Here is a 13507-nt window from a genome sequence, read left to right as displayed (position 1 = left end):
ATTCCACCAGCGTTATTAAAACCCATATCAAAACTAAAAGAGTTAGGCCTAGGCTCAAAAGAATCTGCAAAGACTCCAACCTTGTAGATGTCCCGGAAAAGCTCAACCTGAATTCAACTATTTTTTCCAATAAACCTGCTTCTTTTATTTGACAATGCAAATTTATTTTAGAACGTGAGTCTCCGAGAACTTCATTAAGTTAGGCTAGTGGCATACTTATGTGTAATTATGTTACATATGATATAATGTATATTCTATAATGCATAATGTATAATGTATAATGCATAATGTATAATGCATAATGTATAATGCATATTGCATAATGCATAATGTATAATGCATAATGCATAATGCATAATGTATAATGTAAAATGTATATATTAAAAAGATAAAACCACAGCACATGGAACATTAATAAAAATCCTGTAAAAAGGGGCAAAAACACTAAAACGGCGGTGTAAAAATAAAAACTTTAAAATACCAGTAGTCAACCTGCACCAAGGTTCGTAAAAGAAAAGCACCTGGACATACAAGTCCTCGAAGTTGCTGTTAACGAAGCGCATGATTTTATTAAATACAACCATCTTGTCTGCAGGATTCATATCTCCGAGGTTGCCTCTAGGGACCAGATGGAGTGTAAGAGGACAATTAAATAAGTAGTGCTCAGAATTGCCTGTATCTGACCCACAAACACAGGCAGGACTGAGCACATGTCCTAAACTATGCAGGTATCAAAATGTCGGATTTCAGTATTTCGCGAAACAAGTTTTTAAAAAATAAGAATACTGCCGTCTGCTTCCAAATGACGAGAAAACTTTATCATTCTACCCGTGGCGCCGTCTATCTCTCAATGGTTCGTTAAAATATGAGGCGTTGTCCGGCAAATATATATATATTTGTTTTTAAATAATGGATGGCGCCACGGGTCATATGAAAACGTTTTCTCGTCATTTTAGAGGAGACAGCACATTCGTAATTTTCAAAAACTTGTTTCGCGGGGAGCAGATTTGATTGGATCTCTAGATAAATATTCCGAACTCAATGAACCAACCGTCTTCCTTAAAATGTCAAACGAATCTCGCGCCAAAATCCCGAGCTGTCTGCTCGAACTTTAGTGTAATTTGTAATGCACGCTCTAAAGAGAGAGGCCGTACTGCCCTTAGTATAAATTTCCTTAGCTTTTATGTAAGATTAAATGTAGACGTTTTCTTATCAGTATTTATAAATGGGTGAAGTTTTTTTTTCATGGAAAGCTTCATTGTGTATCAATGATGGCAATGATTAAATCATTATCTGAAGTGGTTATATCTTCAGTCTTGGCCAATGCTAAAAGCCAAATAATATGGTGGAGGGTAACTGGCTAGGTTAAATATTTCTTTACCTTTCGAACTGAACTAATTAAAAAACTGGGCAACGAAATGCGACTTTTCAAAGTGGTGCAAAAAAGATTGTATGACATTTTGTCTAGTAAACAATCTTTGTTCTTTTGCTTTTTCGGCTTAATTCTGATGTCTATTTCTGCATTTCATTTTGGAGAAGTATGTATAAAGAACTACAAAAAATTTCCTAATTAGAATTTGATCTCGTGTATATAAGATTGACAATATATACAGGGCTCCCACCAGGTCCCTAAAATGCCTAAAAGCCCCTACTTTTTTTCGAGGTCCCTAAACCACCATAAAATCGGGATTTGGTCACTAAATCACCCTATTTCTAGTACATTTGGTGAAAAGTACCATCGGCTTAAAATATTTCGTAGAGCCCTGTATATATCACCTGTGGTAATATGTGGTATTTTTTGCACTCTAATCTAAAAATACACATGTCAATTGGATTTATCTCTTCCACACACACCACACACAAACGTATTCCTTTAGAAAGTAAAAATTAATCAATCCAATATTATTAATTTTAGGCTTTAATCGAATGGAGCCATGCACAATACCAATCTGTTTTCAATTCGTATAGAGACAACATTGTGGAAAAAAATTTGCAAGGAAAGTAAGTAATAAGCGCAAAAATAGATACTAAGTTGGGAAGCTTAAGCACAGACCAGGGAAACAACAGAACATTTCAGTTCTAGCTCTAAGTGCGTTGTCAGAGGTGGAGTGGTTAGCATTTTCGCCTTGCAGCAAGAGGAGCCGGGTTTGATCCCAACTTGTGGCACTGGGTGAAAACTCGGAACAACTCTGGCGTTGAGTTTGCAAGTTCTATCCCCACTGGTTTAAAGGGTTTTCACCCGATTTCTTCGGTTTCCCCAACCATATAAACTTGATGAGGTTAACAGTAATAGAGTAATATCGGCGTGACTATGTCGACGTCACCCATGCTTTTTCTTATAGATAAAAAACTGCCCTCAAAATGGCGGCCATAGCCCAAAGCTACAGAGCGATATTACTCTATAGTTAGTGTAGGGAGCTGTTGGCTTGCGTGGCATCACCTTCCTATGCATGATAACCCGGCCGCCTGAATTAATGGCTTTAAAAAAATTGCTTGATGACTTAGGCCTAAGGTGGTGCCTTGGGTATTAGCCTAGCTGATTATTATTATTAGAAACGGCCAACTCATGGCACCCCATAGCTGTAGTTTTTATCAATTTTAACAGAAACGTATGAGGATAAGGAAAAAGGTCACCGGCCATTTTTAAATCCCCAAACAAATCGAACCACGTTTAGAGGTTTAAAATATGGAAACTTCTAAAATGGTACAATGTTAGTATATTATTACTATATCATTTCTATTATATAGTATTACAAATCTTTTTAAATTATTTGTTTACATTTACACAGTATTTTATTACGTCTCAATCTGGATTAAGAAGTGACAATAATTCCCAGTTGGAAAAGTATTCAAAAAGGATTCAACTCAAATTATTTTACCTGGAGATTATATGTTCGTAATGAGCCATCAACCTCTTTATTTTATTTGTAATTAAAAGATTTGTCAAGTGCAATTTCAATTTCAAAAGGTGTACATATTCTTAAATATTGTTTTATTATTTCAGTGAAAACCCTCCACCCAAATACCAGTCTTAAAGACAAAATAATGACAAGACTGTTGAGAGGGATGATCTGCAAGAAACAAAAAATGCTAAAATTACGAAAAATAAAACAGTTGGACCAGTAAAGACTTATCTCAATGAGGCAAAACTAGTCTGAAAGAATGCCATTTATAAGATTACCAATAAATGTTTCATAACGTTTTTAATTTTGCTTTGGGATCTCTAGAGGACTAGTAGAGCTGGCAATAGAAAGCATGGAACTAGGACAAAAAAACATTAATGGATTTTAATTACTTTAAAGTTGAAAAATGAAGTGAGCGAGCCATTACTAAAAAATTATCTACAAGTGCTTCTTACAAACAAATTGGTGGTTAAAACTATGCATCATTTGAAGTAGCCAGAATTAACAAGTCATCAAAAGAAAGCTGCCATAAAATATTTATTAAGATGTATAAAATATTTTAGGTAAGACTTAACAAATTAGTCAATGCAGATGCAAATGGACACCTAAATCGTAAAAGAAATGGTTTAAAGAGAAACAGAGTAAAAAACATTAAAGCAAGAGCAAAGAAGAGTTTACCTTCAAACTGATGACAGCAATTACATTTCAGCCCAATAGTGATAACAAAGTTCCTAAAATTATAAGTTGAAGCCATATTTGTTTTGTGATATTAATGTTAATAAATGACATCAATTGAATGTTTTTGTTTTTTTTAAATGCCTTCATTTATTATTTTTTTCCTACTTATTTTTCACTTTTCATTGGCAGTTTTTTTCCAAGGCAATCATTTCCGACTTTTATTGCTTATATTGTTTTCTCTGACTTTGCAAAATTGCTGGTATGTAGAGTTTTGACCAGATCCAAGAGCTTACCTATGGCGACTTAAATTCATTTTCTAATGCATCTTGATTGAAATTAGCAGTCAGTATAAATGAAGCTCCTTTTGAAAGTAAAAATGCTAAGATTTCAACCAATTTTTTTACATTCAAATTAAAAGGTTGGTTTATTTCAATCTATTAAGTGTTTCCTGACTAAGCAACTTTTTTTTCACTGTTCATTAGTGAAGGATTGATTGGTCATCTTTACTGTCTGTTTCCGACATCAACCTCCCTACCACTTTTTGGATTATTTAGACTTTCCTATGGATCCTCCCATTTATTTCGAGAATATTGTCTCTTTTTGAGGTTTTGGAAATTCATTCATTTGAACGTCAGTATTAATTTTTGACATTTTTAAACCACCAGCATTGAAGCTAGCACCTTACCTTAATTATTGTATTATTATTTGTACAACTGTTATCTACATCGCAACTGGTTACAATTTCCGTTTCAATCGCCTTCTCCACCCCGAATTTAGAGAGGAGATTGTGTGTGTTATGCTAGAACTGAAATATCTTCTGGTTTTCCTGGTTTGTGGCTATAGTTAATGTGAAACTAACTGCACTTCCCTATGGAGTTGGTGTATAGACATGAATTTGCACAATCAGTCAGTGGTTTAGTTTTAAATTTATTTAAACATTTGTATAATTGATTTCTTTTATACACTATTCAATTCCCTAGAATTTTTTGTTGTTGTTAAAAGTTCAAAGCTATGTTAAAAACTTCATCAAGAGAAATCTTAAATTAATTTTCAGGAGCAGAGTATTTATCAAGTATCGAACAAGGGACCTAAAACTCCCTCGGGCTAAGGGGTTTTCTAAATGGCCAAGCCTTAGCTCAGTTGCATCCTTGTGGTGGAATTTGTATTTTTCAATTTTTATCTGTGAATTTTTTGGAAAATAGAATTGATCAATCAGAATTTATCTTCATTATTTCAATTAACCATGGCCGGTGTTGGGCACCGCTCATCTCATTGTGAGCGGATTTGTTATTATGAGCGAAAATGAGCGGTAAAATATCTTTTTAAAAGAGCGCAAAACAAAAATGAGAGGAGCGAAAATTTTACCGCTCAAAAAAGAGCGAAAAGAGAGGAGCGAAAATTTTACCGCTCAAAAAAGAGCGAAAAGAGAGGAGCGAAAATTTTACCGCTCAAAAAAGAGCGAAAAGAGAGGAGCAAAAATTTTACCGCTCAAAAAAGAGCGAAAAGAGAGGAGCGAAAATTTTACCCCTCAAAAATGAGCGGAAAGAGAGGAGCGAAAATTTTACCGCTCAAAAATGAGCGGAAAGAGAGGAGCGAAAATTTTACCCCTCAAAAATGAGTGGAAAGAGAGGAGCGAAAATTTTACCGCTCAAAAATGAGCGGAAAGAGAGGAGCGAAAATAAGACGTGAGCATGAACGGCTCTTTGATGAAAATGCCCAACACTGACCATGGCCAAATTTGCAATAATTATTATAAGTGCTTTAAATTGTCATATTTTTTCAGGTTGTGCCAGTATTTACCAATTGATGTGGTTTACACTTGGGTGAATGGCAGTGATCCTCGTCTTTTATCAGAGCTGTATGTTGCAAAACATCATTTTATTGAAGAAAATCAGTTAAATAGGTAGATAGCTTTTTTATATTTTAAAATATTCATTATGCGATTTGGAGACTGGGTTGTGTCATCAAAAGTTTAAATTTAAGTTAGTACATATTAAAGAGAGTATAAAGTAGTATGTTTCATGGTACTTGGGGTGGCGGAGTGGTTAGCACTTTCGCCTCGCAGCAAGAGGAACCGGGTTCGATCCCAGCTTGGGGCACTGGGTGAGAACTCTGAACAACTCCTTCTGCGTTGAGTTTGCAAGTTCTCTCCCCACTGGTTTAAGGGGTTTTCCCCCAAGTTCTTCGGTTTCCCCTTCCATAAAAACTTGTCGAGGCCACCTGAATTAATGGCTTCAAAAGTCGCTTGATGATTTAGGCCTAAAATGGTGCCTTGGGGATTATTTAATTTGATATTTCTGCTTTTGGAGTGAACTTCAGTTTGAAAGCTAGCCAATTTGAAAGATTTCTTACAATGTTTAATTAACCAAATTCGGTCATGAAGTATTGAGTCTTTTTTATTAAATATAAATTTTAACATTGTAAAGCCATGACTCAAAGAAACTTAAATATAAATAACTATGTTTAATAGTGTTTATTCTAATAAATCAGTAATTACAGGAATACCAATGTACACCCTCTGAATATGTTTAGAGTTATTTTTGGATCAGTTTTATCGTCATTTGGTCTTTATTGGAAAAGTTCTTGTTTTGACCCTTACCAAAAAATAAGTGGTCTAAGAATTATTTAAGTTGGTTTTAAGTTTGTATTTGAGACATATACCAACTAAATACGAACTAAAAACCTACTTAAAAACAACTGAACACCAACTTAAAACCAACTAAAAACTTACTTAAAATGTTACTTAATAAAGACCACTTAAAGCCAACTTTAAACTTACTTAAAATGTTACTTAATAAAGACCACTTAAAGCCAACTTAAAAAATAATATGCAATTTTCTGACCACTAAATACCAACTTAAAGAAAAAGGCATTTTCCCACCAACTTATTACCAACTTAACTAGTTTACTGAAATATGCTGACCACTTAATATCAACTTAAATGTGAATACCAACTAAATACCAACTAAAAACCAACTTATTTTTTGGTAAGGGGATGATAAATGCATTCTTAAATTTGTTCGATCAGAACATTTTTTTTATTTACCCTGTAGTTAATTTTTGTATTTCTTAAACTTGATAAATCAACAAAAATCCAGTAATTTCTACAATTTTTAATTCCATTATCTTGAAAATGGCGTAAAATAAATGGACTGGATTTGTAGGTAGTTAATAGTTTAATATCTCTTGAGAGCACATATTCAATTTAGATACTTATAGAGTCTGTTAGGTTATCTTTTAATATTATTTATTACAGTTTCTACATCTCAAAACACTTAATTCAGAACTGTCATTTTGTAGTTAGCTTAATTTGCAGTCAAAATATGAATTAATTAAAGACGGTTATTCAAAGTGTGCAGGCTCTTAATTGTTTCTGTCTAGAAACCATATTTGTTGCTCTACACAATACAGGGCAATGCTGACAGCGTCATTACCATTCACAGTCAATAAACATTCACGGTGTTTCTGCTTGAAGCACATTATAAAAATTCTTTTCAAATCCCTTACCAAAAAATAAGTTGGATTTCAGTTTATATTTAGTTTGTATACACATTATTAGTTGATATTAACTTGGTATTAAGTAGGCTCAAGTTGTCAGCATATTTCAAGTTTCTAGTTGAAGGGTTAATAAGTTGTTATTCAGTTGGTAGGAAAATACTTCTTTTTCTAAGTTTGTAATTAGTTGGTTTTTAGTAGTCAGGAAGTTTCATATTATTTTTAAGTTGGTTTTAATTAGTCAGGAAGTTACATATAATTTTTAAGTTGCATTTAAGTAGTTAAATGTAAATGTTGATTCTGGTTTAGTTGGAAATAAGTTGATTAATAAAGACGATTTAAGTTATTTTTTAGTAGGCATTTGTCCCAAATACAAACTGAAAACCAAGTTGAAATACAAGTTGTTGTAAGTGGTTTTTAGCCAACTTATATTTTGGTAAGGGATATAACGAGACCATTTGAATTTTTCTGAATCTTTCCACATCCGTTTAAACAATATTTGAAAGACTATCATGCACAACTTACGTGTAATTTATTGTTGTTACTAAAAAAGTTATTTATTTTAAGAACTGTGTTCCCGTATTGTACAAAACATCTCTGCATAACAAGTCAATTTGCTGTCATGCATCCTGTTCTTCCGGAAGTGGAATCTTACAAAATTAAGCTCATGGATTTAGAGCCCTTAAATGTATTAGACTTTCTTGAAATACGCCATCCTAAGCCAAACGACAAATTTTTTCTTTTGAGATTTGCAAGTCCTCAACTTGGTATGGTATTCAGTTTTTCATTTAGAATAGCTGTTATATATTCAACCAATAATACAGTTATTTTATGACTATACTATACTAAGGGGCCAATCACTTAAGTCATATGAATTTGAGTACATCCTTTAGTTATTCTAAATTGCTAATCAGTTACTTAATAATATAAGTACTGTCAAACCTAAAACCTTGTTCACTGATTAAGACAAAGTGATAAGCCCCTCTTATATTTTTTAAGAAAATGGAGGCATTAAAGAAAATCCCTGAAATGATTTTGTATATTGCACTGAAACAACCCTCTATTATTGCTGTAGGCTAATGATTTAAATAAAATCGCTGTTGCTAAACATAATAACAGAAATTCATGAACCGAAATTATCGGAAGCCGCTTTTTTTTTGGGACACGTGTTCTTTGAGCAGAGAGGAAAAGGGAAATAATTCGGTTGAAACCGTTCGTCCCTCCCCATTAGCGAGGAAAATATCTATTGCATGATGGGTAGCTAGTACGCCATCTAGTGGGGAGAAAAGATACTTTCTAATAAAAGACAACTGAAAAGTCGTCTGCAACCCAAGGCTTAACGTAAATGAAAACGCAAGATGTGGTAAACTTTTTAATAGTTAGTAATGGAAAATTTAGAAAAACTAGTTAATTACTTGAAACAAGTTTACCGCCCATTTGTTCTGGAAAGAACAACGTTGTTTTTAGAATTGTTAATTCAAAAAATATATGTAACTATTTACTGGAGCTTCTGAAACTTTTTCAAAATTTGAAAGAAGCATTTAAGCCTGCAGTGCCAAAAAAAAGGGGGAAGGCCAAAGAAGAAACCACCAGAAGATGTGGAAATTGAAAGTATTGGTTTTATTGATCAAGCCAAAATCAGAACAAACAAAGCCATGGCAGATGAGGTAACTGTAAAATATTACTCTCAAGCCAGAAAGCTGCGTCCAGATATATCGGGCCATGACCAATCAATGCTGGTTAACATTTTAACATCTGAAACTTTAACGTACTGTAAAATTTTGGAAAAATACCCCCAAAAATTAGGAGATAATGTTAATAATATTGAAGATGATAATCAAAATAATGTTGAAGTTACCAATACTATCTTTTGATGTTATTTGCATTACCTGGGTGTTACTGCAGTCTTTCTTAATCTAAAAATATACATCATGAAATCAATATGGAAAATTTATCCTATCAAAGTTTTAAAAATAATACCTGATAAGTCAATTGTTGAGAAAACTGGACCTGTATTGTTTTAACAATTTGCTCAAATAGAGGTGGAATGTCTAAAATTAAGGTTTGCGTTTCAGCGGTTTTTGTGCAAATGGTTAATTTCTTAGCTGGGCTATCCGTGATTGTATATTTATCCAAAGTTTTGGCCTTTGTATTCAAATTTAAAGGCATTAAGTAACACTGACGACGTGAGTAGTCACATTCTTAGTTTTGATCAAAGGCTTAGTTTCTGTTTTTGGCTTTTCTTGAGGTTTGACTATATTACAAATCACCGATTTATGTTTTACTTTGGGCTTATTTAAAAGGAAAATATTGCACTGAGTAGAAATATCTATTCTCGACATTTCGAAAGTTTAAACGGTTAAATTTAAAAACCACTTATAAAACTAAAGTTCTCGCGGTATATTTTTTTAGTAAGAGCTTGTAAGTGGACCGAAACAACTGTGTTTGTTTAGTCCGTGTTAACTATTAGTTTACCACGAGAACACCAGGTGGCGTACTCAAATTCTCACCGTAGAGAGACGGAGCTTAGCGTTTTGGGGAGGAGGGACGATATGCCTCGTTTGAAAGGGGGTTAACAAGGAACTTGCGTCTAGCATTACAGGAATAGGGTTCCGATAATTTCGGTTCATGAATTTCTGATAATATTGGTAACATTAATTTTAGGTTATTTTGGTTAGAAAAAAAAATGTTCCTTGTAATTACAATTAATATAAGAGTGAACGTTTTTAATTGGCGAAATTATGCCTGTAGCTAATTAGCTAAAGCACTTCTTCGAACCAATTGTAAAAAAATTAAAATTTCTTTTGCAATGTATTTTGAAATATAGCTCAAAATGACCCTCCAAAGTGCCCTTGAATATTATTTTAGCCATAATTAATTTGAAACTGCCAAATAATCAGTTAGGCTAATGTTCTAGGCACCACCCATGCCTTTTAATCAGCTAGGTGGATGGGTTACAATGCATAGGAGGTTTAATAACAAGCCCTTCTAGCCAAAAGCTCCCTACACTAACTATTACCACTAAACTCAACAACTTCACCAACAAATTAAAACATAAAATTTATATTTTGATAACCAAAATCTTAGCTCTTTCTTTTATTACAGAATTTTTCTACTTGGTTAATGTGTGATTAACTTAAAATCCTTTTTAATCTCTTGTAGCCCAGCAAGCAACATTGAAAAGAACGTTTCATTTTAAGTCTAGTATTTTCACAATTTCGGAAGCCATACTTTCAAACAAGGAGACTTCAGAAGACAGCTTACTTCTAAAGGATACGTATATCATTTCTGGAGTTAATGGCATAAATGAGACAAACATTAGAGCTAAACTTCCGTATCCTGTAGATAAAGTATGTATTTGTTGAATACCCCTATTTTGTATAGCTCTTATAAGAAATAAGCTAATAATATAATAGAATGGTTTTTTATTGTGCAATAAACATCAGCTAGACATTTAGTTCTTTTCATAGAAACTGTGGGCTATTTGGTGTCATATGTTAAGAATTAATATGAGAGTTGTGGTATAGACTAGGAGCAATTTCCCTGTCAACCAAGTTTGGTAGTTTGTTCCCTAATTCTGAAATTTTATATAGCCTGGACAGTTTCTTACCGCACTTCTGTATGACTGCGTTTTTAGTGTAGATTTGCATTAAGGATTTAAGCAGTCCACAAAATATTGCCAATTATTCATGCACTTACTATAGGGATTAAAAGTAAAGACCACTAAAAGCAAGTGATATTCATTTATGTAAACTAGAAATCAACATTAATTGGCAGATCTTTGAGTTTGGCTTTGTACCCTTTACTGAAGAAATTTTATTTTATGGTATTTCAGGTTTTTATGTATGAAAGTAGCGATGTTGCAGTAATCACAGTACTAAACTCTGAAAAGGATGTTAATTGGACAACACTCAGAATTAAGTTCAATGATAAATCTTCAGTAGTTTCTCCCGCTTTTCTATTGACGAGGTCTTCTATGGTATGTTATAGTTTTTGTTATATTGGAGTCTTTTTAAAGAGGTCAAAGCTATTTTTTCCACGTACACATTGTCAGACAATGAAAATTGTAAAAATACTCATTTCTGGGTTCTCCAAAACATGTACACTAAATTATTTATAAGAGATATTCTAAGGTACTATATTTTTTGTTTTGCCTTAATCCATTTTATCAAAAGTGAATAAGACTTTATATAAAAAGTCTTTAACTATATAGCATTAAATTTAAACTTAGGGTATAATAGCATGGCATTTGTTGTGTAGCAGCTTAATATAGAAGGTATTAATAAATTTACATTACTTGCATACCAAGTCTCAAAACAGGTTAAAGTGGTGAAAGAAGTCAGGTGAGTTTTTGCACTGCCTGCGTTAGAAAATAGAAAAGCTCCATTATCTATTGAGAACTTTTTGTATAAAGTCTTATCCACTTTAATTTGCTTATATAGCACGACATAATGAACCAAAGTTGTTAGATAGCAATAGCTATAATATAAGCAGTTTTTTGGCTTCTTGCCATACTCATCCTCAGAATACACTACCCCATAACTACACCTCTAAAATTTCCACTCTATGTGCCATGGCAGAGTAGACAAAGAAAATGGCCTCGTCATCTCGGTACCCTTACCAAAAAATAAGTTGGATTTCAGTTTGTATTTAGTTTGTATACACATTATTAGTTGATATTGAGTTGGTATTAAGTGGGCTCAAGTTGTCAGCATATTTCAAGTTACTATTAAAGGGGTAATAAGTTGTTATTCAGTTGGTAGGAAAATACTGCTTTTGCTAAGTTTATAATTAGTTGGTTTTTAGTAGTCAGGAAATTACATAATATTTTTAAGTTGGTTTTTAGATGTTTCCCTAGTAGGATTTAAGTTGCTTTTAAGTAGTTAAATGTAAATGTTGATTCTGGTTTAGTTGGAAATAAGTTGATTAGTAAAGAGGATTTAAGTTATTTTTAAGTAGGCAATTGTCCCAAATACAAACTGAAAACCAAGTTGAAATACAAGTTTTCCTAAGTGGTTTTTAGCCAACTTATTTTTTGGTAAGGGTAAGGTCTCAAAAATTACATATCTGTAAAAAATATAAAACCACTTTTACTTCCCTTACCAAAAAATAAGTGGTCTAGGAAATACTTTAAGTTGGTATTTGAGACAAATACCAACTTAAAACCAACTAAATACCAACTTAAAACCTACTTAAAACCAACTTACAAATAATATGTCATTTTCTGACCACTAAAAACCAACTAAATACCAACTTAAAGAAAAAGGCATTTTCCCACCAACTTAAAACCAACTTATTACCAACTTAACTAGTTTACTGAAATATGCTGACCACTTAAAACCAACTTAATATCAACTTAAATGTGAATACCAACTAAATACCAACTAAAAACCAACTTATTTTTTGGTAAGGGTTGAAGGCGCCTTTTAGAAAATTACCCTGCCTCCCAGAAACATTCTGCCACTGCTTGTAATGAAAGTATAGTAGATAGGCTCATGTGCCGACTTCTTTAAAAAGAGTGGTTGTATGTTAATGAAAATAATTATCTGTTCATTTTAATTTAGGAAAGTGAAGATGCTTCTGTAAACAGGTTTGCGGATAATGAGGTTAGTCTTGTATATTGATAACCATTTTATTCAATGTTAAAATATTATGTCATTAAAATACTGATTTATTTATTAATGAGAATTAACTACATCGCAACAAATTTTGTTGCAGACTGAACAGTTTTAGTCAGAGGCTACTGACCTGGGTTATAAGGGGTTAATATTTAACTGGGCGCCAAGTTGGCTATCATGTAGGGGGTGCCAAAACACTCCTATATTTAATGTTGAATTGTTCCTTCAACTAGTGATAGTTCTGATTCTTCGTTCAATAGAATTTTAATAATTCTATAAAGGGGGGCGCCATTTTGAAACTTTAATCGGGTGCCATATACCCTTCCCTTACCAAAAAATAAGTGGTCTAAGAACTATTTAAGTTGGTTTTAAGTTTGTATTTGAGACAAATACCAACTAAAAACCTACTTAAAAACAACTTAACACCAACTTAAAACCAACTAAAAACTTACTTAAAATGTTACTTAATAAAGACTACTTAAAGCCAACTTAAAAAATAATACGCAATTTTCAGACCACTAATACCAACTTAAAGAAAAAGGCATTTTCCCACCAACTTAAAACCAACTTATTACCAACTTAACTAGTTTACTGAAATATGCTGACCACTTAAAACCAACTTAATATCAACTTAAATGTGAATAACAACTAAATACCAACTAAAAACCAACTTATTTTTTGGTAAGGGAGGGCTAATTCTTCTGGAGCATATTTCTTACGAGGCATTATTTAATTAGTTTGGGAAAAAGAACTTGAAACACGCTTGAACTTAACAGAGGCTGAATTTTTGAAATATGAATAAATTATCCAACA

The 13507-nt window shown here is 32.8% G+C and overlaps 1 protein-coding gene across 1 annotated transcript in view; it reads left to right on the top strand.

Moving 5' to 3' along the window:
- Positions 1-1164: 1164 nt before the first annotated feature.
- Gnptab (N-acetylglucosamine-1-phosphate transferase subunits alpha and beta) overlaps positions 1165-13507 on the top strand; it is a 31330-nt gene continuing 18987 nt past the window's right edge. Inside the window, exons 1-7 of the mRNA XM_090167941.1 lie at positions 1165-1538; positions 1916-2001; positions 5365-5484; positions 7644-7843; positions 10239-10426; positions 10912-11055; positions 12641-12682. Of these exons, the coding sequence (XP_090024067.1) occupies positions 1419-1538; positions 1916-2001; positions 5365-5484; positions 7644-7843; positions 10239-10426; positions 10912-11055; positions 12641-12682 (900 nt within the window). The 5' untranslated portion in view covers positions 1165-1418. The remainder of the gene's footprint in view (positions 1539-1915; positions 2002-5364; positions 5485-7643; positions 7844-10238; positions 10427-10911; positions 11056-12640; positions 12683-13507) is intronic.

This window comes from Leiobunum rupestre, chromosome 3, assembly GCF_980474605.1.
Source record: "Leiobunum rupestre chromosome 3, qqLeiRupe1.1.hap1, whole genome shotgun sequence".
Classification (NCBI taxonomy): Eukaryota; Metazoa; Arthropoda; class Arachnida; order Opiliones; family Sclerosomatidae; genus Leiobunum; species Leiobunum rupestre.
This window is presented reverse-complemented; position numbering and strand designations above follow the sequence as displayed.